Genomic DNA, 27286 nt, shown 5'->3' on the forward strand with positions numbered 1-27286 from the left:
TGCCCCTCCTCCTCGCCCAAACCGCAGACGCCGTGGCAGCAGGAAAATCAGAGCGGTTCAGACCAAGCGCGATTGTGCAACCTGGCCCTGGTGATGAGCCTGATGCTGGAGATGGGAGTGGGGTTCGGTCCTGGGGGCAGAGGCCACTTCAGAGGTGAGTCTTAAAGTTCTTACAGAACCCACACTCATTCAGGGCTCTGGTTTCCACATTCGACTTCAGTGTGACTAAAACCCATTGTCTGCATCAAAACCTCGGAGAATTGGAATTGGAAGCTATGCCCCTGGGCCCCAGTCTCGCGGCCGGAGGCGCGGTGCCGCTGGTGGTTCTGGGAGGGCTGCTGCGGAGGACGGTGGGCACCCCGGGGGCTTTCGCCCAGCCTCTGGAAGTGCTGGGATTCTGCCACCTCCCCAGGCACCTCCCAGTGAAGTCTGTAACTGGAGAAGCCCCTCTCGCTCGGCAAGGGAGCCCAGCCAAGTCCCTAATGCGGCTTAAGGAGCAGGGATGGGGCAGAGGAGAAGATGGACGATCACGGGGAGAAATCTGTTCTGAGGGCTACCCCAAACAAACACAGGCAAGGAGCAGTGGATTTTCCTTTTAATGCAAAACGCTGCAGTACAGAACGAGTCCCATCCTCCAGGGCACTGAAGGGAGAAGGGAGAGAGGGCAGAGTCTAACATCATCTCCTCCTAGCCCTCTCTCCCCTGACTCGCACTGAGGCAAGAAATATTCTGTTGCCTGTTCACTGGGGTTGCCCCCATATGTATAAGGGTCAGAGCTCTGGAGCTGGCTCATCTTTCACCGGCCTGAAATCTGTTGACATGGGGCAAGAGAGGAATGAACATTTAGGGCTTTCTCTCTTTTAGCTCTAAAAGGATTCCTCGAGATCTGGAGTCCCATGTGAAATGAAGGGGCAATGAGAATTTGGCTTCCATTGGCTGAAAATATGAGATGTGAATCACAACTTGCCCGGAATGAGGAGCAGGAAATTTAGTCGGGATATAAATGTATGGAGGTGAAAAAGATTCAAAAAACAAGACTAGCTCCCTCAAACTTCTTCCTCTTTCTTCCTCATCTCCAGCTTATAGACAATCTGGTAGCCATCATCCCAGGCGTAAAGCTGGCGCTCTCGGGGGTTATAGCGGAGACTGGCGTGGGCACCATATCGGCGGGGGAAATAAGGGAGTGCTGCCCTTTCGGGGGTCAGGGTGCCACTGGCATCAAAGGAGCACTGGATGCGGGCCCGACTGGCAGGGCGGGTATTATAAACAACGTATAGCGTCCCACAGATGACAAAGGCAGCCTCAGCGTTCTCTCTGGGACATGGTGTGTCCCACTGCTGCTCTGTGTCCAGTGTCTGTGGGTCTAACTTGGCCAGACACAAGTGCCTCTCGTCCTCCCGGGTGGCATAGACAGCCCAAAGGCCCTCCTCATCAGCCGCCAGGTCTATGTACGTGTCTGCCGTCAGCCCGTATGGGGGGATCAAACCCTCTGCTGGGAATACTGAACTGTCCACCACTGTTCGGTTTGCCAGGTGGAATTTGATGAGCTGCAAAGTGTTCTCCAACTCACCGCCCCCTCCAGGTCTTCCAGGGGGCCTCCGGGCATAGTAAAGAAAGCCACCATATACCAGCTGGCCCGTGCCTACCCAGGGGAAGGGCACCCGGACTCGGGAAGCTTTCCGGGCAGCCATGGCAAGGGTGAAGTCACGCAGCCTTGGGAAGACAAAGGCTGTGTCATTCTGGGTCCCATCTAACACGTAGATCTTCTCTGCTGGCCCCAGTGGATCCTTGGTCCACAGACCAGCTGGGCCACCAAACCGCTTCAGGATCTTCATTGATCTCACCTGAGAGATTGTGTAGCCACAGTCTGGTGGGAAAGGAGAAAAGCACAGGACAAGGAAAAACAGGCAAGAGTTAGATGCTCACTGCAGGAACCCCCCAGGGTGGGCTATTTGGAGAACAATGGGCCTTTGCCCAGTGGACGCCTCCACTCTTATGGAGGATTGGGAAAAAGAGCACCACAGAGGCCTGGGTCCCCAGAAACTCTCCTTAATGAACCTGATATTACAGAGATTTCCCTAAAACAGATTCTAGAAGATAGAGCCAAATGGACTGGAATAAGGAGAAAAAAGGGAAAGAACCAAGGAAGAATACAGGGGTCTGTTTCAGATCACTTACCTGTCACCATATCGTACTTCTCATTTCTTCTGCCCTTGCCTTTGGCCCCAGGGCCTCCAGTCACCTTCTCATCAACCTCTACACAGGGTAGGGCTGGGTTCTGGGTCTCTAGATAGTCCACCTCCCGCTCCAGACGGTCCACTCTCCCCGACATGGTGTCAGCCTCAGTTCTGAGTGCCTCCCGCTCCTTCTCGGCCACCTCCAACAGCGGCAGCATCTTGTTCTTGAAATCCCGCAGCTCAGCAGCGTGCCGACTACTCTGGTCCTGGCACTGGGCCAGCCGTTCCTAAAGGGATGGGGCAGCAGGAAGGAGGGCTGAAGGGTTACAACTCCCAGGCAGGGAGAGGCCCAACCAGGGAGTCAGGAATGGGAAAAAGCAAAACTCAGCCAGGCATCAGCGTCCCCTTCAATCTCCACAGAGAGAAAACCAAATGTTCAAGATGCTGAATGTGCAAAGAGCTCAGCTAAGATCCATCTAGGCCCCAGTCCCGTCTTTGCATCCTCCAGCCGTGCTGTGAGCAGTGCCACTCAGTTCTCCGAGCCTCTAGGGCAGTCTAAGTGCATGAGCGTGAGAAGGGATCTCTGCTCCATTATACGATCCTCCTCTTGGGAATTAGGATGTTACAGACTCCAAGCTGTTAAAAAGGCAGAAAGTTGCAGATCCTCTGAGAACTTCCAACTTTTAATAGAATCATCAGCTCGTCCTGAGATGCATCCCCACAATTCTAGCTCTCATTTCCACTCTCTTCCCTTATCCCATCTAATCCCAGGGGTGAAACACAAAGGTCTCTTTGCTTTGGAATTGCTTTATGTATGTGGGAAAACAGGAGGACTTGCAATTTTGAGGATCCTCTTATTAAAAGATGGAGTTTTCTGTAGGTTCTTACAAGAGCCCTAATTTGTCATCCCCACATCCCTGACAAACTGGGTGAATCAACAGGAGATGTGGAATCCTTCCAGGCTGGGCCAGAAGAGAAAGGAGACACCTACCTCTAAGGCAGCTAGTCGGCGTTCCATGTACTCCACAAGGTGGTGCTGCTGTCCTTGAAGGGGTCCCGACCAAGACAAAAGGAACAAGATAAGGAGCGGGGTGCGGGGCCCCATGGCTGCGGGAGAGTAGGGCCAGGGTAGACCAAGTGTGTAGTCGTGTGCACACGGCCTCTTCCACTCAAGCTGGCGGGTTAGCTTTGGAGGCCGGGCTGGGGGCGGTGCCTTCTCTCTTGCAGGATCTCGGGGCTCTCTCACTACTCTGGAATGCTTTCACAGTCTCTTTACGGGCCCCACCCCCTCCTTTCCGCCTGGATTGATCAAACACAGATGGCCCTAGTGCAGAGCAGCCAGAAGGCTTAACCACCTCCCGCCTAGGCCGTGGGCTCCCCAGGAGAGGAGAAGGAGATTGGAAACCCTAGGGCAAAGGCCTTCTGGGCAGTCACTCAGGAAAAGGAGCTAGCAGGGGGAGGCAGAGGCCCCGGAGGAAACTCAGCAAACCCCATTTCTGCTTTAGAATGCTTCTAATGCTGACTTAAGAACCATCCTTCGTTAATCCTTTCCTTTCCCAGCAATAACAGCATGGATTGTTTTCTGCCTTTAGTGGAAGCTGGAAGCAGGGGAGATGAGGTTTGAGGGGAAGGGGTGGGAAAGAAGGCCCCAGTGGTCAAGTCTGTAGTACCTTCTTCTACAGCTCACTGGCGCCATCTTGTGCTAAGCACCTGGTGTCATCTCAGAATTAATAGGGAAACCAAGTTCACCTCCAGTGGAAAATTTGCCGCAAAGCAAGCCAAGTAGATTGAATTTACAGGGATTTTCATGATTAAAATGCAGCTTTCCCCACGGACTATCCAATTACTTATGGGGCTATCCCAATCTCTCTATGATTTAGTCTAAGAAAGAGAATGTATCTGAGATTAAAACTAAAAAACAAAAACCAAAAAACCCAAAACAGGTCATTGAGAAATTAGTAAATTAATTCTTGATTATCTGGAAGTGAGACTGACTGCAGTCTTTCTATATACAGTCTTCCTTTGCCTGAAAGCTTCTCTTACCCAAACTGGGGAGTGTTCAGTGAGTTCACACTAATTTTACATTCATTTATTTAGGAAAAAAAAAATCTGAAAAATATATATGTTGCAGTCTAAATCAAAATAAATGTACTCTGACTTCCCTACTGATGGGAGAGAACAGACTATTGATAAATTCTCTTGGTTATGGCCCAAAAGGGTGTTTCTAAATGTTTCTCATTTGCATATCCCAACTATGACTACAGGAGCCCAAAATGAATTAATGGCCACTGTAAGATAGACTTGTCCTGAAACACATGCGTCAAAAGAAGTCAAATGAGCATAGCATTTATTCAGAGCCCCGCAGTGATGAATCTAGACAAATCTCTAATTCTTTATCAGGAGAAATTTAACTCTCATCACTCACTTAAGAGAAATCTGAGCCAAAGTCCTCCTCTAAAAAAAAAAAAAAAAAAAAAAAACTATTCCTTGGACTTGAGGACATGGGGAGGGGGAAGGGTAAGCTGGGACGAAGTGAGAGAGTGGCGTGGACATATACACACTACCAAATGTAAAATAGCCAGCTAGTGGAAAGCAGCCGCATAGCACAGGGAGATGTGACCACCTAGAGGGGTGGGATAGGAAGGGTAGGAGGGAGACGCAAGAGGGAGGAGATATGGGGATATATGTATATGTATAGCTGATTCACTTTGTTGTAAAGCAGAAACTAACACACCATTGTAAAGCAATTATATTCCAATAAAGATGTTATAAAAAGAAAAAAAAAAACGATTCTTCTAACAGTGCAGCTTTCTGAAAGGAGGGGAAAATAGCATCATCTTGTGGTTATTCTTATTTGCATTCTGGTACTTTAGATGTTTGGTGGAACATGCTAGGAAGCAAAGTTTAATTAGCCTGTGTCAGAAGTTTCTGCATCTTTCAAAGGGCCAGATCCAGATGATCTTAAGTTAGGGCCCTGGACACTCCATTCTTGGGAAGTATTCCCTACCGACCCCTATTTATTTCTGGTGTGGAGACTTGTATGAAGAATGAAGTTGTCTCTAACACCCTACTGGCATTCAGATGCAATGTATTTAGCCACTCCAAAGATGGCAATTGTTGATCCCCTTTGTACCCCTATAAGAGAAGTCAAAAACAGCCCCATGAATCAGAAAATTTACCCATTTTATTGATGCATTGCAATTGCTCTACATTTTACCATATTATGTAGAAAATACTGAAAATACAAGCTACTTTGTAAAACCAAAGACAAACATTGAATCCAAAGATAAACTATGTTTTACACAATGGACCCTTTTCCCGTAGTTAGTATTAAATTTTAAATATCTATTTCTTTTTGTTAAAATGATTATTTTACATACTCCCTAAGTACATCTGCATTACAAACATAGCTCAGTAATTCTCAGAAACTGTTTCTAGAGGCTTGTCATAAAAGGAAGCACACAACCAGAAAAGGGAGAAAGCAAAAAAAGTTTAAATCGCACACAATAACTAGCATATCAAATACATTTAATAAACTTGGAATTCCATTGCAATATCAAGGATTCAAAGCAGATATACTAACGTTACATATAATGTACATAAAATGTACTGCTACATGTAGTGAGATTATTTTTCAAGCTGAATCAAAACCACATATTATATAAAGTTTAGCAACAAACAACCATGTAGACATGCTGCACCATCCATCAGTTTAAAAAAAAAAAATTGAAACAGGAAGCAGGCTTGGGTCATTCCTGTCACTGAGAGGCAATTTCATTTCCTATCCTAAAACAAACCATCCTAACCAGTGGGTTTTTGCATAATAATGCTGAATAAAACACACACTACTGCGCTTGCCTGGCTAAGGGCAGTCAAGTTTAGCCCCTCTAGTGGAGGACGATGGATGGTCAGAACTGTTTAAATGGAGTTCTCATTCCTGGGGCTGGGATTTTAGCTGAGCACTGACCGTAGTATCACTTCCTGGAAGATATTTAAAACTCCGGAGTGATCAAGTGTCCTGATGAGCCTAGAGTGGCTGTACCTAACCCTTCCCATTTTCTCTCTCACCCTGAAGGGGAGAAGCTGGAAATACAAGTTCTGAGAGGACTTAAAGCCTTAAGCTGGTCTGAGGTCAGGCCACTGTTACCTGGGCCAGCTGCTCACTTTATTCCTGGAGCTTCCCCCATCCTGTCAGGGCCAGCAATGTTAAGCCCCAGAGACAGAATCTAAAGCCACACTGAGCACATACACATTCAGCAGACACAGGTGGATTTTTATCTTGGTAAATCTGAAATGCCAATTTGCAAAACTAAGACTGAAGATCTCTAAAATTCTTAAAGCCACACACTGCTAGTAAGGTGATTATGGTAACAATATAAGCTCTTGGTATTGTCTTCTCCCCGTGAAGACTCCTACCTTAAGTGGTATCCACTTACTGGACTGGGGGTGGGGGGTAGAGTGCGCAGGAGTGGAGTGTTTTTTCCCTGCATCTCATTTCTTACAAAAACAACAAATCTTATCCCTTGTAAAGATAAGGAACAAAAAATATTTCCATTAGAAACTAGATCTGCCTTTGAGCAAGAAAATGAGAATGCGCTTGGCAAAAAGAGACACAAAGATTGCACACACTGACCAGAAAACTGTATAACACTAGTGACAGAAACTATACAAACTGCTTGGGTATCTTGATCAATATAGTGCTGAAAACACAAAATAATGATAAAAAAAAAAAAGTAGAAAACACCAACATGTTCCTGGTAGGCTGTACTGACTATCTGCCCCGTCCTGAAAGCCCTTCCTCCTTACAATGAAGAAATTCCAAATACCCTGACAGCTCCTCGGTGTTCAACCTGGTACAGAGCTTGCCGACCAGGCTCCATGAAATCTCCCATCTCCATCCTGCACCTCCTTGACACCATCTCTACAAAGAACCAGTCCTAGACTTATCCCTCAAATACATAAGTTTCAGTTCAGATGGAACATGTCTACATCTTAGGGTTAACCTTCTTCCCCCAAATCTTTAATGGGCAGGAACTTTGCCATCCCCAGTACTCTCTACTTGACCCAGATCCGTGTAGGAGCTGAGAGTACAAGGACAATTTCACAGTTTGAAGGGCCCCAAGAATAAGTTGTTAAAAAGAAACCTCAAAAGCCCGATGGCTCAACAGGCTTTGGTTCCTTCTAAATATTCTTCACCGGCTAAGAAACCTTTCTTTGAGTTCCCTGTCACCAGCGGCTTCACAAAACTCCTCCTCATAGTATTGGGGACATGGGAAGCAATACAACAGGCTCTTTGGTATAAACACATCTGTTACATGTTTTTTTCAACAAGCAAACATTTTACTAGGAATATCAACTATTTGCAGGAAGGACTGCCACATGGGAAAAGGAAAAAATAAATCTCATCTAAAAGTGATTGCACATACTTAAAAAAAAAAAGAAAGAAAAAAGAAAAAAAATGCACATTTAATATTGGCTTGACTCCTCTCACCTGCTTCCCGAATTCTCACAGAAGCAAGGTAGCAATATGCACAGTGAGAGAGCCACATGGGGAAAATGCTTCTGTGAGAACTCGGCTGAGAATCCAAAATGGAAAGGGGTAGAGGTGGCGGTAAAAAAGAGAAGCTGCTGTTTTTATTTTTCAGTGTCGGCAGGGAAACTGAGAACAATGCATATACACAACACAGCTATTAATCCTGTTCTGATAAATCCCAGTGAACAGCTTAGGGTCCACGGGGGCTTGCTGGTCCGTCCTAAGGCAAGCTCACTGTAAACTCTATTAACCACTACATTATCATATAAGGCACTACAATAAGGGAAGGAGGAGAAAGGGAAGGAAGAGACACACACTGAACAACTCCTCACCAGACACACCTGTGCAAAACAATTCCAAGGGTCTCCTCTCCTTGCAGGCAATGCCCCTGCTCACTCAGCACTACAGTAATATGCTCTAATATAATTGCAATTAGTTCACATACATTCCAACAAGTATCAGTTCATTTTGGTTTAAATACAATGGAGACATCAATTCCATCTCCGGGGTAACACTGGAGGATCAGAAACACACTAAATACACAATTCAAGTGTAATCACTACACATCTGATTACAAATAACATTTTGGGTTAGCAGGAAAAATTGCTTGTTATATTCTTCTAATCAATATGTACATATTTAATTATGCAAAATATTAAAACACCACCATTACAAAACTTCTAAAATATTTTTAAATTCAGTAATAAATTTTTAAAATATTTTTTGCAATTCCTACATGCACTTATTATATAAGTCTTAATAAGAGAGCATTCAATTTGCTGCTGGCATACAAAGAAAGCTACTTTAAAGTATAAAAGCTATACACAACGTTTCTTATCTGGTTTCAGATCCTTTAGCTTTCTCCCCAAATAAATCACACAGAATGAAGGGAGAGCTGAGGCAAAGAGAGAAAGAGGTGTATTACTGAAAATTCATACTAATATTCAGGCAAAGCTCATCAATGCCAACAACCTTTAGGCAAAGCTCATCAATGCCAGTATCGCATAATACAAAGAGATTTTGCATATAATAAAAACAACTACCACCATACAATAATAACCACCTTAATGGCTTTTCCAATAATAAAACTTAAGCTAAATCAGAGAGAGAAGGACTTTTTAAAAATAATTTAAAAAGAATGCACAGGGCTTCATTTAGAAAGAATACCTGGTGCTTTCACGGTAGGTATGGATTCTCTCACACTAAGTTACCAGCAAATGGTGAGCTGCCTTTTTAACACTACTTTAATAATAAACACAGGAGCAACTGAGAGAATCCCAACAGTAACAGAGAGTAGTATGTAACCAGTTTTGCAAAAATAACAATTCCCCACTAAATATAACATGACATGAAAACAAAATTAAAACACTGTAAGCTTAAATGTCCCATTAGCAAAGGTAAAATTTTGAGGAGAAATGCGAGATAGTAAAATACAGACTTGTGCAAGCTGCTCTTAAGATAAGCAATTAAGTCTTGGTTTTTAAACAAGCAGAAAGTAATGATTTTTCTTTTCTTGTTATCAGATTTCAAGTCCTTCTATCAGCATTTTTCCTCTGACCAGCAATTACAATAAAATAAAGTTAAATAAAGAGGAACTTCACGTATTTTTAAAAGCATTTATAGAAATCAAGTCAGAGAGAGAAAATATTTTTCAAAGGTTAACTTCAGAATGATCTCTCTTCCTTGGTAACTGCAGACGATGGGCATCTGAACTCTTCCAAATACCAAAAATGCTGTCACAAAAATAAAGAATTAAAAAATAGGGCAGACTTTGGGAGACTACAACAATGCAGTCAACACTGAGACAGGTTCCCCAGAGAAAAGCCTTCTGCTTCAGTGGGCCCCTGCAGAGCAAGTTGCTGGCTAAGGAGTTTCAGGAGAGGGTGAGGGAGGAGCTCATCACAGCCCATTAAGAACTCTGACCCCTCCTCCCTCATACTCACCAACTACAAGTAAGAATACTGGCTGATCTTGGTAGGGCTCAGTGGGTATCCAGTGTAAATGGTTGAGCCTCGGGAAGACCCAATGTAAGACTGGGTGGCAAATTGGTGTTGGTACTGAGCAGGGGCCACGCTGGCAGAAGTGAGGAGACTGGGCCCAACACTGACAGGGACCTGGTGCACCAGAGTGCTAGGGTGGGTGGTATACGCTGCAGCATGCCTTGAGGAGCCCTGTGGGGAGAAGAGATGAGCAATGGAGCTGGTGGAGCCCAATGCAGCAGCAGAAGTGGGGGCAGCATACGTATACAGGTGAGGCTGGCTTGGCAGGTGAGCAGGGGCTGGGGCCAGGTGTGGGTGCCCAGTCGAATGTAGTGGGCTGCCATGCTGGAAGGCGTAAGGGGCTTGGGAGAGCGGGGCCACAAACGCCTGCTGCCTGCGGGGGGCAGGGTTGCTGCTTCTCTCCTGCGAGGTTGGAGCTGACGATGACTGCTGGTTCTGGAAGGAGGAAGAAGGGAGTGAGGAATCTTGAGGTCACTCTGGTTCAGGGCACCAAGGCCAATTTGAGAGTTGAGGTTCTAACGCATACTGCTTCTGGGCTGCCATAGCACAGAATCTCCCAGACTGGCAATGCTGTCAGAAGTCAGCCATCCATCCCTCTGCCTCCTGGCAGAACAGATCCTAACCCAGCCCAGACAGCAGCAGTTTGCTCTCAAGTATGACAGAGGAAAGGGGGAAATCAAGAGTTCATAGGGTTACTCACTCCTGCAAGTAAATAACTGTTGACTCAACTCACCCTATTCTGGCGTCAGTGACTGAATTTTTCCTAACCTTTCTTCCTTGCCATTGTTTTCTTTTGCTCTCCTCTAAGTTCTTCATATACCTCTTGAATTGTGGAGCCCAAGACACATGCACTAACTCGAACTTACATTTGCACTTGCATGTGCTCTCTCTCTCTCTCCACACACAACCACAGTTACACCCTCATATTTACACTTTCTCACTACTAGTAGACATCATACAAGCACCAGAATTTCAGCTGAGGAAAAAGTGAACACAAAGAGAATAGTGACCCTCCCCACCCAATCAGAGGATCAGATGGGGAGAAAAAAGCCCCAAATCCCAGACTCAAGCACCATGTAAGACTAGAACCAGTTGATTAAGTATCCAGAAAGCTTTTTCACTGTCTCTTGCTTCAAGTAAACAGTGTAAGGCTCAGGTTATTTATGACCCAGGAGATAAAGGAAGAGAATCTGGTCTCAATGCATGTGGTGGTGCAGAACCAGGCAAGAACTAAAGCATCCTAGGCACTTTCTAAATTCCACACATTTCTCTTATCTTCCAGGATAGACTAGGGAGGTCTGATGGAAAACCTGGAACGTACATTCTGAACCCATTTACAGAGGGAATGAAGAGACACAGCACATACAGATATGACACAGGCCATGGACACCAAATTGTTTGACACAGAAGGGGCTTCATTTGGCTTTATTCAGCAGTCCAGCCAGAAACAGGGTTCTCCAGAGAGTAACAACAGCGGGGGCCCCAAACAGAAGGCAGCAGCGCCTCGTGCTTACCTGGCTAAGGTTGAGTGGCTGTGCTGCGCTGGTCCCCCCACGCTGAGCCCGATATCCTGTGGGGGTGGCACAGCATCCAGACGACTGCCCGCTCACTGAAGCCACTGGCTTGCTCTTACTGCTGAGGAGACCTAAGAAAGGGTCAGGCTCTAGTTACGAGCAGACATGGACTCAGTATCACTGAGCTAAACCTCACATGGCATCATCTTAATCAGTCCATGTTTGTATGAGGTTTCCAAGAGTTAAGGTTTCATGGGTATCTTATTTCCTCAATTACATTTACACTAGAAGAACAAAAACTGTATTATCCATTTCTTTTCTGTCTTTCTACAAAGCTCCGTAAAGGATCTTCAAAAGGTTCACTTCAGTAAATATTATCTAATCTCCAGTAATGTGAAAGGTACTATTAGAAATATAAACACAAGTAAGACACAGTCCCTGCTCTCAAGGAGCCTAGAGTTTATGTAGGAAGGGATTAAACAAGTACAGAAATGACAATGTGAAGCTGAGTAAGATCTTGGTAATATTTAGGAACATTTAGGTGTCCAAGGGGTTTAAAGGAAGACAAGATTATATCTTGTTGGGCATTCACTGTCTTCAAATTCTAAGAAACTGCAGAAAGTGCAGCTGAATATAAGCACGATCAATTTTCAAAATTTTGCTTCCTTCTGTGGTCCCACTAGGAAAACTGGAGCATTTATTCAGTGACTTGTGGAGCAACCTATTTTCTTTGGACCCAATAGTGGACAGAGCTCCTAGTAATCTTTCTCAGTAGCCTGGCATCAGGAAGCTTTGCCCTGTCTGCAGTGGACTTGTCTACTTCTCAGGAGGAGAACCACATGTCACCCTCAAACTAGAACACTGTTTATGTCTTCAGCAGTATTATAATTCATGGTAAAACACTAATTTATAAAAGTACGAAGAGATGGCTATATCGATGCCAAAATTTCACAGTCCTCGCCTTTGGTGTATAGAGTTGCCACTGGAATAGAGCTGCCTAGACAAGGACTACATTTTTCTGGGCCCCCTTGCCTCTAGGTGGGGCCATGTGATGAGTTTTCACTATTTCCGGGGCTAAAGAGGTTAAAAACTGTGTGTGCCTCCTCCACACTTTCCTTCTCCTTCTGATTGGATGCCAAGGATTCCAAGGCTCTGATCCTTAACTCGCTGCCAGGCCTACCAACCAGGAGCACTTGCACTGGGAACTCAGGTGACTAAGAAATAAATTTCTATTATGTTAAGCCACGAAAACTGGGGCTTGTTACTGCAGTTAGCATTTCATTACCCAATAACTGAACCAGGGAACCTAAACCCAGCAGCTCACAGAGCAAAACAGATGGAGGTAATTTGGTTGATAATACAACCCACAAAAGCATCACTGCCATGCCACTGGGCGAGAAAAGATCTAAAGTACATATTGTTTTCCAAAAAAACTTTTGCAATCACTTTTAATATTATCAGTTCCCGTTCATTTCTGGATTGTCAAAGCTGAATCACCTGTGGCAAAAAAAACCTGCCTGTTAATTCTCCCTGTCATCTAACATAAGTCGTATCTACCTTCTCCCATCAACAGTGAGTGTATTACTGAGACTACAAACTCACTTTTATATTGATCCAAGCAAAATAAACACAGGAAGATAAACTGATGGCCAAAAATAATTTCACATCACAAGGAACTGATTTCTGAACTAGGTAATTTTTAGGAGAATCTACGCCACTGGTCTGTACCATTGGCAAAAGTAGATTATAGCAAAATACTAAAGATACACACATCAAAGGAGAATTCAACTCCAGCTGTGAAGAAACTCACCTGAGGCCTGGGTTGCTACAGTGCAGTCACCAAGCTGAGTTTTCAGTGGAGGTACAATGATGGTGCGGGTGCCAGTGCCATCCCCCACGACTCTGCCGGGACCCTCCGGAAGGGGTCCACTATTGCCCCGGAGAGCACTCAGGGTATCAGTGGAATATGGGCTGCTCAAGGAAGAGTCAGAGTCTGGAGAATCATTGACAGTGACATAACTGATGACATTAGACCTTGCCTTCAGGCCAGAGCTGAGGAGAAAAAAATACATGAAAATTCAACCCTCTTTTAGCAATGTTTCTTTGCTGGCCTCTGGTCTTCCCATAATAAAAATGATGATAATCATGATGATAGTAATAATAACAACAGTAGCAGCAACAAATTTCTGAGTGCTTATTAAGCATCAGGCACTATTCTTACTCTCTACACATATCTCACTGAATCCTCACAACACTTCCATGAAGTAGGTACTTTATCCCTGTTTTGCGGATAAGGCAACTGAGGCAGAGGGAGATGGAGATTAAGAAACTTGACCAAAGTCACACAAGTTATAAGTGGTGAAGACAGGATTCAGATCCAGGACAGAATGACTCCAAATTACATACCTCTAGCAACTATTCTATGTTGCCTCTTAGCCATTCCCATTCGCAGTTATTTCAACAGTATTCTTCAAACACCACTTTATTTTCATATAACCCTGCTAGACTATAAATGGTTCCTTACTGTATCTAATCAAACTTCTCACTATAGGTGTTTTTAAAAAACGTTTCTTCACAAACTGATCCCTACCTTACTAACCTTACCTTTTCCTTAATTTTTACTAGGCTTGCCTCCGGTCAAAGCAATCCTGCTGGTTATATAATTTTTGTCAGTACTAGGCCACTTTTCTTCACGGGAAAGTTTACTTTTTTCTTCCCCAAATCAGTTCAATGACCACTTTCAAAACTTAGTTTCAAGTCTATCTACCATTTGTAAATAGCCATTTGTAAATACCATTTGTAAATAGCCCTTTTGAAGTATTTCATTCTAAATTTACTCTTTCAAGTTCATTTAAACTTCATTTACACGTGACTCTGTTAAGTCTCCTAAGTTACTTTCATGCGTGAATCCTTCCTCCTCAGGTAAAAGTAGAGTTATTGCCTCTTCTATATGCCTAACACCAAAAACGCAATGAAGATGAACACAGAATGATCAAGGCAACTGACTATGTTCACACCAAGAGAGGTGTGTATCACAGTTCTTAAATGTATCCAATCTCTCTTAGTTAACTGCCCAATTAAGGACTTAGATTAAGGTGCTGGGATAAGAGGAAATAATCTGGTACTTAAATTCTTAAGCTGAATGACCATATAGCAGAGGGGGGAAAAGAAGGTAGCCCTACTTAAAGTTCTACCTCTTCCAAAGAGGTCTGTTCAGATTAAAAAATTACACGAATTTCATATAATCTCATATCTACCAACTTGTTCCAATTAATTGGTTTTCACATGCTTCTGTTACAGTATCTGTTTTCAGACTCTAAAGTTCCTTAAAGGCAGGGGATCATGTCTGTAGTATATAATGTGCATTCCAAGCCAGAATAGCCTGACAACGTAATCTATACCTTCCATCTAATGTATCTGAACGACTAATTTAACTGATGAACATGTATAATATTACAGAAAACTTGACAATGCTCAGTTATGGAAACTTGAGTGTTCTGGCTCACTCATCCAAGGCCATGCTTCCTAAATACCCCTTTTTAGTCCTTCCTTTCATAGCCAAAATTGAGCCACTTGTGTGAAGCCAACAGACTAAGACCAAGGGCAGGAGCCACAGAGCTAGGGAACCATTCACCTGTCTTACCTATTGGGCTTATATTTGTTGTCCTCTTCCTCATCAGTGTCACTGCGGATAGTGATGACACTCACAGGAGGGCTGGGAGTATCTGGAATGATGATTGGCTGATGCTGATCTTGTACAGGGACTAGGGAATTATAAGAAGATGTGGTACGGAGGGGGCTGCTCCCAACCAGAGAATAGACTTGAGAAGGCAGAACATCCAGAGAGCACCTGTAGGAAAAGGTCACAAGAAAGATCACTCAGTGCTTGGTCCCCAAAACTAGATATCTTTTCCCCAGAACGCTTTCCAATTTGCTCTTTGATTCCTTCTTACCAAATCATTAAGCCAATACACTTAACTATAAAAGTACCAATAAAAAATAAACTAACCACTCTAGCCAGGGTTTCCAGGACAAGAACACCAAAATTAGAATATAGATTTTATTTTTGTATGCCCTTTACCCCATGGTTAAATTTCACTCTGTGAAGTGGGCAGAAAAATAAAAACATCAGCCAGAAGAAGGCTGGATTCAAAGTGGCAGCAGAGAGAAAGGATTAGCATAACCAGAACACCTCTGTATGCATGCCCGAAGGTTAGCTCTTTTCAATTTGGCAGCTTCTTGCTGCTTCATACCAAAAGTGTCTATACTCCAACACTCTAAATGCCAGGTGACATACCTTTCAAACCGGCAGTTTTAATTATCAGCCCTAACAGAGACTTACTTAGAAGAGACTGGAGCAGACTGCTTATTCTTCTTTGAAGGGAGGGAACTGGATTGTTGTTGTCTGACAACATGGGCAACGCCAACATTAAGGGGCTGAGCAGTGGCCAATGTCACATGGTTAGTCAGCAAGGATGGCTGCTGCATAATAGTGCTGTACTGGTTGCCATGAGAGTGGGCATTCCTGTATCATCAGAAAGAGAAGCACGAATGCTGAAAACACTGGGAAATCAGGACCAAATAGATACTAAAAGCAATTAAAACAACCAGGGGCTTCCCTGGTGGCGCAGTGGTTGGGAGTCTGCCTGCCGGTGCAGGGAGCGCGGGTTCGAGCCCTGGTCTGGGGGGATCCCACATGCCGCGGAGCAACTGGGCCCATGAGCCACAATTGCTGAGCCTGCGTGTCTAGAGCCTGTGCTCCGCAACGGGAGAGGCTGCGATAGTGGGAGGCCCCCGCACCGCGATAAAGAGTGGCCCCCGCTTGCCGCAACTGGAGAAAGCCCTCGCACAGAAACGAAGACTAACACAGCCATAAATAAATAAAAATAAATAAATTTTAAAAAGAAAAAAAAAACAACCAAATAAAGCTGTGTTTTATTTTTATAGTTGGGCACCTGGATTATAAGGCTTTAGGGGTTTTCACTGTATGGTTTCTTATTGCATAAGACTTTCTTTAAATCTGAAGTAAATAATTCCTGAACTTAGAACCTACTGTTTTCCTGTATTCAAAGTTTTCTTATAACTCCGTCTCCTAGCCCAATATGGATTCTTTTCTTTAAGGATTTCACACAGAGACAAATCTCTCCTTTCCTTGACCTTCTTCCTGTCTCACCAAATCCTCAAGTGCTCCTTCCCTAAGGGATCTGCCCTTGCAAATTCTCCCAGAGAAGAACACAGGGCACTTGCCTCCAGTCTGTGAGCTGCTGGCCACTGCCCATGGCCTCTGGAATCACTGCAGTGGGCTGGACTGAGTTGTGTAGAGCTACCCCAGGCAACTGTTGCCAAGTTGAAGGCAGGAGAATTTGTTGGGTTCCTCCAGGCCAAGCCTGCTGTAAGGAAACAAACACAAAAAGATCCAGACTTGACTCATTCTTGGCTTTTTCTTCTGTTTTTTAGATGAAAGAAAAATTCATATCTTAAAAGAAGTTTCTTGTAGATTGTTAACTTGCAGAGATTAAAAAAAGAAAGGTCAGAGGGGCTCAAGGTTACAAGTCTTATGAACAGGGAAAAAGAACACACTGCTTTCTCTTGGCCACCTCCATCACCTGACCACCAGGGTATTAAAGAAAAGAAGATCCCTGTGGTTAAGAGTTTCTATTATACTGCAGAGTAAAGGAGTCTGAAAGTTCAGAAGTAAGCTCTAGTTAAATGCTGGAGTAACATTTTTGCAAAGAGTCTAAAAACATCCCAAGAAAGAGTTAAGACAACTCCCTTGAGATTAAAAATAGGAATTTAAAAATTTGAGTGCCAATCAGATAAAAGACATCATCAGGTCAATTCAACCCATAAAACAAAGAGGAGAATTGTTCCTTTTTAAAAGGGTAGTACTTGGAAAATGGAGCCAGATGTGGATGACCAAAGGCCAAAATCCTTTGGCAAACAAGCTTAATGCCAGTAAGAGAAAGCTAACTTCATCATTTATAGCCATGTGATAGCATTTTTAAAAAATGCAATAAGAAAAATATTTAAGAAATAGATGCGGAGAGTACCATATTTTGTTTTTAGTAGTTTCCTAAATATGCATCATTTGTAGAAACATAACTCGACATAAAAACTAATCACTAAAGGAAAATACATTGTTTATAGTTTTTAACAAGCCATGCCACTTGCAATAAATAGCAACAAATATGTTTTCTGTACTTCTTACGGAAATTGTGGCACTTCCTAGAAAAATGGGAACAGATTTGAAAGTCTGCTTTTTAAACCTGAATTCCACAGTACAATCACCTACAATGCTTGGGTACATATGGTTCTGTTTCTTGAATTCCAAACTGCAAGGCCATCAACACACTGTTTTAAAAATATTTCTGCAAGTAACAGATCCACTTGTTACAAATACCGGTTCCAAACAAGAAGCCTTCAAATCAGAGAAACTGCAAACATGTCTGCTACCATAAGCAGAATTCAAAACAAAACAAAACAAAACAAAACAAAAAATAAGAGAAGTATGTTAAGTCACACCATGCGTCTTTCCATAAGCCAACACCTGCACAAGACAAAGCATGTAGTTTAATACAAAGCAAGAAATAACATTTCAACGTGAGGCAGAAATCTGGCGTTCCAAGCGACGAACTGTTTTGACAGAGGAAGAACAAAAATATGCAAAGCTTAGCAAATGGCTAGTGCAAACTTAAGAGAAGCAGCAAAGGAGAAGTGTCAACTAACATTCCCAACCTCAAAACTATAGGTGTGCAAGTTAAAACCAGTGGCTTGGAACAATCAAGTTGGAAATATATCTGACTCCCTCACACTCAGGGCTTATGCTTATGATGTAATTAATTGGGTGGTGACAAAGACTCTTAAATTGAAAACCAAAGAAATTCCAGCAACTAAAGTATGTATTCTGAAAGTGTTTTTCACTCACACGAGTCCTTGAGAAACAACAAAATAAATTTAAAGCCACTCTGAAAGATGCAGAAATATCAGGGGTCAACAGTATCAATTAGGTTTTCGAATGCTTATCTAATTTTAAATTTTAAATGATAAAATGCTGGATGTCAAATAAATAATTCTAACTCCCCCAAATAAACCAAACACATCCAAAAATCACTATTAAGGTTACAAATGCTGAAATATACCTCAAAGTCCTATTTGTTTGTTTTCCTATCTCTAAAACCCATACTACATTTGCTGCTATATTTAATAAATTTTCCCCATGACTTTTGATAACAAAGATATTCTTGCATAAAGTTTTTCAGTCATATTCTCACCTTTGTATAAAGACCTATTTGTAAAATAATTAATTTCTCCAAAACCCCTATAAACGAGTTCACCTTTGATTTCAACCAACAAATGAAATATGATCTAAAAAGGCTCTAAAGGGAAGATGTTTAAATGGAAGATATTAGCTGCCACTGATCATAAGTGGCAAAGAGTTATCTTCATGTGTTCATAGAGGGAAAGTTAATGTCAACTAATAAGGAAATAAAGTAAGAGCATCTTAAACATTTCTACATATACAAAAGTTTTAGAAGCTTAAAACAGTCAGTAAAGAAGGAAGCTAACTTGCCAAGGAGTTCCAATTTTGGCCATCCGGTACCTGTAGCAGAGCCAAACTAAAGGCCATTTCCTTCATTCTCAAGGTTCAGAGGGTAAAACACAGGGCAGAGAAACAGATAACAGTGTTGAAGCTCTTCTGAGGCTACACCAAGAGCTTTTATCACACTAGGCTGGCAAAGAAGAATCAAGGGGTCTGACCCCTTTCAGAGCCACACTGAACATCAGAGTCAAACAGTGCTTCAGCAAATGTTGGGGAGGAAAACAATGAGACATTAAAGATGTAGCAAAAACACAGCCACAAGATGGCACATGCTTCCATGCCCTCTGCAAAGACTAAGTTAGGAAAATTTTTTTTGAAAAATGAGAAAACCAGAAGAAAACAGAACAAAAACAAACAGGAAAAAGTAAAAAAAAAGAAAGAAACCAAAGAAACTCCGTTAGTAACACAATCAAGTGAGGGGAATTACCAGTACAGCGGCAGTCTGTTCAACCAGCGCCGGCCGGCCGGCTGCGCAGCTCAGAGTAAAGGGCACCGCATACTGCGGTGTGATGGTGGCTACTTGAGGGTGGAGAGTTGCTACCATTAGTGGTGTACAGCTTCCCTGAAATGTAGATTAGGCAGGTGAGTGAAACAAACACGGAGGCAGGTTATCTGGATTCAGAAGGGTTTTCATTCCCCCCAAGTTATTACCAACAATAAGCAGTAATTTCATATCACTTAAAATGCATGTACCAAACACAACTTTCCCCTTCAACTCCGCACAGCATTGGCCCACTAGGTCAAATGTCAATGGCCTAAAGCAAAAAAGTATAGGAATCCTTCTTGGGCCGGATTCAGAGGATCAGTTCTAAAAAACTCAGTTAACAAAGGCATGTATTAAGAATTCTTCCTCTTCTACTCACAAAATCAGGGTTTTGGATTTCAGATTTGCTATATGTCATGGGCCACAAACATTTATACACAGAATTAAAAATATAGTATTTGTTGCTTATATGAATATTTCATGAGTTTCTTGACCATCTTAGCTGCATTTTGCATGGCAGGGATAAAGTTTTAAACCTTTCTACAGCCTAGTTAAACACAAGGAATGAAGGAATGTAATACTTGAACAGGCATCCTGATATAATCCAGCCTCTCAACTGTGATGAAATTCTCAAAGAGTGAGTAATGGGGACACTAAGAGAGCAAAAGGGGAACCTTTTACTTTTAGAATCAAAGTGTTGTTATATGTGTACTATACCTTTAAGAGCATCAAGATAAAAAATTAACTTCATCCCACAAAATTAAATTTACTCAGTAGACAATTTCTCAAAGTCTGGATATTTATGCCTCCAAGTCTAAGGAAGTCACTGGCAGAGTTGCAATAGTGTTAGGAATGAGTATGTCATTCCATTATAGATGTTTCATTTTAAGTCCACTGAATCGTGACCAAGAAAGATCTTACAGTCAAAGCAAATACCATTTTCTAGGACAAAATATCTGATTGTCAACAGTGCTTCAGAGAACTTCAGCACTATTGAGTATCCAAGCTGCTCTGTCTTTTACCTGTGTAAGAACTCCTGACTGTATCTGCAGTGGCTGAGCAGCTGGTGCCTGGGGTACAATTGGCACAGCATTATCCATCCTCACAGGGAATCCAGAATGCTTTGTTGTTGCTTGTAGTCCAGCTGTAAAAAGTAACATCACAGTTATATTGCTTTGCGAGGTCTGGGGGTACTGCTTGTTTGGGGGTTTTTTGGTTTGTTTTAGCTTTTTGGTTCGAAAAATCCACCACCCAGGTTTTCGTTCTAGACACTTAAGACAAAGGCGTTTCACCGAAGTCTGGGAAGTTAAGAAAAGGGAGACTTGATTCCCTTCAGGTTGGATTAATGGAAAGATGCCTGACAGAAGGAGGGCTGGCTTCAGGAAATTCAAATTTTTTCTTTTTATCCAACAAAGCTTAAAACACAACACTCATCCCACTCCCATTAACAGGAGAGGCAAAAACAAACAAACAAAAAACCTTCACTTAGTAAGTTATGTTCAGCTTTTAATCCTAGAGGGGAAAAAAAACCTTAAGCATGTAAAAAGTGTAATCTATTAAAAGCAAAGACTTTATAACTTTTGGTTAATTAGATAAGAAACATTACGAAAAGCTCAATAATTTATTATCTTAGTTACCCTTTTGTTTAGAATATTTTAAGGGGATGTTTTCACCCAACTCCTCAAAAATATATAACCTAGTTCACAAACTAGTCATATATTTTATCTTTAACCAGTATGTGAACTGAAGGAATTATGCCTAGGATAAAAATATTTTAAAAGTAGACATTGTGGTTTACAGAAACACTTCTTTGTACTTATTTTAGAAATCTGCTCTCGTCACTGACAGCTTTCTAAGACTCTTCTCTAGCTAATGGAAAGCTAGAAAAATTAAGAACTTTTTGCTGCCTTTAGAACAGTGACCACGTCTCTTTATCATTTTATTCATTATCCTCTGGGCACAAATGTTGAATAAATGTTTCCTACAATCAGGAGATTGTTTCCTACAATCTCATTCTGGGGAAAAGAGGGGCTCAAGATAGTTCTCCCTTTTGCCAAGACTTGAGAAGAGAACCTTCAAAGCTTTCTTTTAAACCTACCCTATCAAAGCTTTCAACGTAAAGAATTTAAGTTTCTATAATGCCTCTGATTCACTGATGCTTGCGTTTTGTTAAGTGAGGATACAGCCATTTTAATTAGAATATCCTTCAGTGACACTTTCTAGGCTATCACCAACTAATTTCTCTGAATATTACTATGGAGGTATCAAATGAGCATAACTCATAAACTCTAATATTGTTGTTTTCAGCAAGTTAAGTCTTCCAATTTTGCATTTCAGTAATTTAAGTAATTTAGTAACTAATTGTCACATAGGAAAACATAATCCAGAAATGTACAAAGTAAAAGAGATGAGTAAAATCAGAATTACAACACTCTAATAATAACTTCTTTAAAAGTGCTACTTACATAAAAAGAAAAGGAAACAAATCCAGGTATCCAGATTAAAAAAAAAAAAAAATGCCAGCTATTCTTCCTAAGGCAATGCTATCTAATCAGAAAGCTAAGTAACATCAAGGATTCTTGTCTATATTTCCATGGCTAACTACAAGACAACATTATTGCAATAGCCTCCTACGGCAAAATTTAGGAAGAAATGTTCACTATAGAAGCTCATCTTTGTGTCCCAGGATGATGAAATAAAAGAGGACAAAATTACAGAATTATAGTTTCCACTGAGCAAAATGTCTATCTATTTTGTTCAACTGGAATACTATAGAAAGTAGTATTTATATACTGACCCACAAATGTGACTCTAAATAAGTATTAGATTGCTATAGTAATTTAGGCTAAGCCACAGCAGTCAAGCTAGTTTAAAACTAGCTTTTTCAGGGAACCCCAAGTGGAAACAAAGAATTAACAAAAGGCAACACTTTGGGAAGGTTCTCCCTGAACTCTGAACTAAAAGGATTAAAGTTTTGTTTTTATTTGTTTTGTTTTTTGTTTTTGTTGAACATAGCCCTTTAAATAAAAAAAAACCATGAAAGTATGGCAAGAAGAGTAAAAGCTGTCAAATGGATGAGGGTCTATTCTCCTCTAAGTGCAGGCATCTTGTGAAAGAGCAGATGGTGAAAGAAAAGTAGGCAACCTGGTACAGAGGCCTGCTGGGCAGAAACCAGCATATGGCTGTGGTTGGCAAATGAACTGACAACTCCCTACAGCTCTTTGAGTTTAGACACTGAAAGGCAGTACAGAGTATAACACTTCAAGATGTATAAGCTATGGGCCCATTGCCTGGGTTCAAATCATGGCCCTACCACTGACTGGGCATAAAAACTGGGCAAATGAGGGAATCACGATTAGTTTTCTCACCTATAAATTGGGCATAATGACATCATCCACTTCCCAGGGTTGTTTGTGAGTATGAATTAATACATGTAAAAGCACTTAGAACATTATCTGGCATATAGTAAGTAAAACATATCAGTTTTCATTACTGCCATCACTTTAATTTTAAAACTCCCTTTCATTTGTAAATTTTAAAATTTGCTCTATCTAGCTCCTCAGGTTATTTAGACTTCCTAAACAGGAAAAAAATTTCCAAAGCTTATACTTACCTAATTATACCAAAAGGGGTTAAACCACTTTTTCCCCTCTACCTCTTCTCCTTACATTTTGTTTTGTTAAAGGAACTAAAAGTTCTTCTGCCTCATCTCTTAAATATCATCTGAGAAGAAGCAGAAAACTTCAGTCGCACATCTGAAAACTGTTCCAATGAAACTCCCTTTGGGAAAGGTGAAGGGGAGAGGGGTGGCTATTTGCTAAGTTCAGTAGAAGAATCACTCAACATATGACAACCCAAAGCATAGAATTTACTATTATGAAGCATACGCAAAAAATAATTGGGTAAATTAGGCTAAATTTGCATATACGCGTTTTGAATCTGCTCCTCCACTCTCCCTGTGGTTTCTCCCTGATTTACATTGCTATCGCTCTCCTGTCCTCCCGGTAATCTCTCAGTCTCCCCTAGCCCCTCTTTTCCTTCTGCTTGCTCTGACTCTGTCAGAAACCAAACAAACAAAAGAGTCACAGTCAATAAGTAACTGAAGTAAAAAGATAAAAATGCTAACTGCTTCTATGTGAACTGCTATGAGAAGCCTGAATCCTGGTTTATTCCCAGAGGGCACTGACATTGACTTTCTATTGGGAAAGTCAAGATGTCATCAGAATATATCCTTAAAATAATTTATTTAACCTTTTAAATAGTTCACCAGATCAATAAACACGGAACAACAATGAGAAAATGAGGAAGGATGGAAATGTGAAAATTAAAATCTTATCGCAACACATCAGGTGAGAGCCCCCTTCTTCAGCTATTCTATTCCTCTATTGATAGGAGTTTGCAGGAACAATATAATTCATAAGCTGAAGCAGATAATCTTAATGCCTTACCCACACAAATACCTCAGCTTGTAGAATTTTTCAGTTCAATAATGATCTTTACTTCTGAATGTAACTTAAGAGGTTTCTACATTCTTAAACATGATTTTTACATTTTTTAATAAAATTACCTTTTATTTGGAATACTAATTTTATTTTATAATGGAATGATACAGGGAATGATATTCAATATATAGCAGTTCTGTTTCCAACAAGTTTTTTCAAGATGTATATACTCTGCACATTGAGAGATACGTGTTTATGCTAGATATAGGACATCAGTTCAAGGTCTCAATGGGCAAGAAAACTGGTTATCAGGCAGTTTAAATAAGGAAACATTAATTGAATGCCTACGTGTCAGACAGCATCATAATTAGACAAATAACCAACGTAAAAAAGGTCAACCTACTTCAGTTATCTTCATAATCAAAGACTGAGTTTAAACTTGTCAAAGATCAAAACTGAACAACTAGATACTTACTTAGGATCTGCCTAAAGCAGGTAGGTCTGATATATACCATATGATATAGGAGTTTCCCCACTTACTTTGAAAAGCAGGTGGACATACTATAAATGTTTGCTGGAATGGATCTGTCTGAGTGCAAATCTGGGTGGTTCCAGGCTGCAAGGAAACACCCTGCTGGGCAACTCCAGGAACTGGTGCTGCAGATGATGGGTACAAAGCCGACTGGTAGTTTAGCAGTGAGACATCTGAATTAGCCAGAGAAAGAGTAGCAGCTGCTGCAGTAGAACTGGAAGCTAGAACACTGGCCTAAAAACAAAAGGATACTGGTATAAACATTTTTACATACATAGATTCTATCCAGAAAAACTAAGAGCGAAGTTTTAAAATGTAATGTTAACTGTCTTTGAAGTAACTCTCTGCTTAAGAATTCTTCCTATCTCTTAAATTTAAGGTAGATTATAAAGCTGAAAAAGAAAACAAAGAATAAAAAAACAGTCCTGCTCTGGTTGAGGCTATATAAATAAACCCCTACCTCTTCTTTCTTTGCAAAAAGTTACTGGATGTGAGATCCCACCAAATCTCATATGATCTTCCATTTAGAAAGCAGACCTAGCTAAGAAATTAGGAAAATTACATCTTCAGAAACAAACTTAAATGTAAATATCACTGTTTGGCAAACAAATGCAAAACCACTCTTAAAGTTAATTATTGGAATTCATAGAAACAAAGAGTAGATCAGTAGTTGGTGGGGCAGGGTAGGAGATGGCTGGGGAGGTGGTCAAAGGGTACAAACTTCCAGTTACCAGATGAGTAAGTTCTGAGGACCTAATATACAGCATAGAAAAAAATGATTGGAAACACCTTTCGATACATGTAATGAGAGCTATCTAACAAAAAGAGAGTCATTTGGCTGAAGTCAGTACAATCAACAGCAGTAAGTAGTACAGAAGCCAGGTTCCACTTATTTGGCTATGCTAAGACTATGACGGCATGGATTAGGCCTTTGTATTTAATTTTTGTCAGCACATGATGTGTAGGTATTATCAGTCTGAAAATTCTTACGAAGCAACAAGACCACCAAAGCAAAGACTGGTTTCTTTACCTCACCCTGGACTCTTACTAGTTTTTATCCCACTTAGGTCTGAGTTTCCAAAATCATTTACTGAGTACCTGATTGTGCACTGTATTGAGTTGGTTGCTGAAGCTCATGGTTAGATTTGTGCTTGTATTTGGGGCAACATGCGTGGTGAAGGGACTCTTGATCTGACTCACTGTATCATACATGTGAACCCTCCGTTTGCAGATCTCCATGTTCTGAAAACAAGACTTAACACTGAAAAGAGAGATTAAAAATTCAATGAAATAAATGCTGAGATTTAAACAGATAGCAAATAACTCAAGATAAATACAGATCAATGTTTTTCCCCCCCTGAGTACTTTCAGAGAAAATGAACCAAGAGTTTTTATAACCATAAAAAGGAAAAATACACATCTAATTTTATTTTTTACACATCTAATTTTTAATCTCATGATTTTTCAATGAGAAGGAAAAGCATCAGTAAGCCAAATATGCAAGTATCAAAGCCACTGCTCTTGTGATACTTCCATTCAGCTGTAAGATGGTAACGCAACAGAAAACCACATCATGGCAAAATGCCCCAGACCATACAATACTCACTGATTGCTATGTGGAAAATCCAGAAGGTGAGTCATTGTCACAAACTGATGGTTAAGAGTTTTCAGAGGAGTAATTCTCTTATCCGCATCAATTGTTAGCATTTTTTTTAACAGATCAATGTATTCTCTTCGATCCGCCTTCTCTGCCAACATATCTGTTCCCTCTAAGTCTGTGGACATGTTCACCTTACAAGGAAAATTTAGAAATATTATACTTCATCACTCAACCTTTAATGTTGACATTTAACATGTGCACTATGTACACATATTTATATATATAATATTCATATGTATAATATATATGTGTGTGTGTGTGTGTGTGTATATATATATATATATATATATATATATATATATATATATATAGCTCAAGAGAAAAACTGAGGAAATTTTTTCACAAATGGAAGCTCTTCTTATACTGTCTAATTAAAATCTTCAATTTGGTACAGTTTGTTGGTAGAATAAAGCTGAATAAGCTCTTTTCATTCAAAATCCAGATCAAAGAAGTTAAGCAAAAATGATTGTTATTACTTAAATATAGTTTCTATTGCTGAAAAGATTAAATGACATAGTATGTGTTTAAACAGAGTTTGGAACAAAAGCACTAAATAAATGTTAGCTCTTATGTAAGTATTTATTTAGTAGAAAAACTGGACAAGAAAGGAACCTTCGTAAATAATATTTCAAAATACTGACATGCAAAAGACTAGTTAAGCAAAAGCAAAGGAGAAATATATAATTCTAAAAATATCCTTTGCTAGGATTCAAACATTCTTTTAATATGTGGAAGAATATTAATGTATTTATGTAAAAAATGAAAACATATATTAGACGATAACAAATTGAATCTATCCTTAATATAACCAATGGAAGTGTATCTCTGATTAAAGAGATACATAAATGTCTGGCTTTCTGAAACTTTCCATACTTACCTGAGCCATATCATCTAAACAATTAAAAATGTACTTTCGAGCTTCCTTTGATTTGATCCCAGTCTCCAATTCATGTTCTTCAGGTGTCTACAAAATACAGATTTTTAAAAAATTCCTTCTGTATGTTTTCACCTTTTATTCTAAATTAAAGTCAGAATACAGAGATACAAGTGTTGTCACCTTGCCAACCACAGATCACAAACGTGAAAGTAATTTACAACAAGAAAATCTTCCAGTAGAGAGATGGGACCTTGATACCTGGCCACCCTTTCAACAATGACAAAATAAATGTGCAAGCAATGATGTAGCACAGTTCCTGAAGAATGTCAGTTAAGAAGAGACATTACCATTTTTCTCTAAAAGCTACTTTCAAATGAAACAATATTTCAAATACTAACTGTTCAATAGGCTCAGAGACAGAGTCACTGGGTTAATCAAATTACTCAGACATCTATTTGTTTTAAGAA

At 40.8% G+C, this 27286-nt stretch overlaps 2 protein-coding genes across 5 annotated transcripts in view; both read right to left on the reverse strand.

The window, feature by feature from the left end:
* Positions 1-583: 583 nt before the first annotated feature.
* OLFML3 (olfactomedin like 3) lies at positions 584-3406 on the reverse strand. The gene is made up of 3 exons (XM_061186150.1): positions 3169-3406; positions 2179-2464; positions 584-1867 (listed from the first exon to the last, which is right to left on the reverse strand). The coding sequence occupies exons 1-3, from the start codon at positions 3280-3282 to the stop codon at positions 1047-1049; spliced, it is 1221 nt and encodes a 406-aa protein (XP_061042133.1). The 5' UTR covers positions 3283-3406; the 3' UTR covers positions 584-1046.
* Positions 3407-7624: 4218 nt separating this feature from the next.
* The window catches only part of HIPK1 (homeodomain interacting protein kinase 1), a 47691-nt gene continuing 28029 nt past the window's right edge, over positions 7625-27286 (reverse strand). For 2 of the 4 annotated variants that reach the window (XM_061183659.1, XM_061183660.1), the window contains exons 5-16: positions 26820-26906; positions 25889-26073; positions 25381-25543; positions 24291-24516; positions 20331-20452; positions 19252-19386; positions 16472-16614; positions 15567-15749; positions 14868-15074; positions 13035-13276; positions 11225-11355; positions 7625-10145 (exon numbers count right to left, since the gene is read on the reverse strand). In XM_061183659.1, coding sequence (XP_061039642.1) covers positions 9657-10145; positions 11225-11355; positions 13035-13276; positions 14868-15074; positions 15567-15749; positions 16472-16614; positions 19252-19386; positions 20331-20452; positions 24291-24516; positions 25381-25543; positions 25889-26073; positions 26820-26906 — 2313 coding nt within the window. In that variant the 3' untranslated portion in view covers positions 7625-9656. The remainder of the gene's footprint in view (positions 10146-11224; positions 11356-13034; positions 13277-14867; positions 15075-15566; positions 15750-16471; positions 16615-19251; positions 19387-20330; positions 20453-24290; positions 24517-25380; positions 25544-25888; positions 26074-26819; positions 26907-27286) is intronic. The other 2 variants (XM_061183661.1, XM_061183662.1) reach the window with 2 other exon arrangements.

This window comes from Eubalaena glacialis, chromosome 3 (assembly GCF_028564815.1).
Source record: "Eubalaena glacialis isolate mEubGla1 chromosome 3, mEubGla1.1.hap2.+ XY, whole genome shotgun sequence".
NCBI lineage: Eukaryota > Metazoa > Chordata > Mammalia > Artiodactyla > Balaenidae > Eubalaena > Eubalaena glacialis.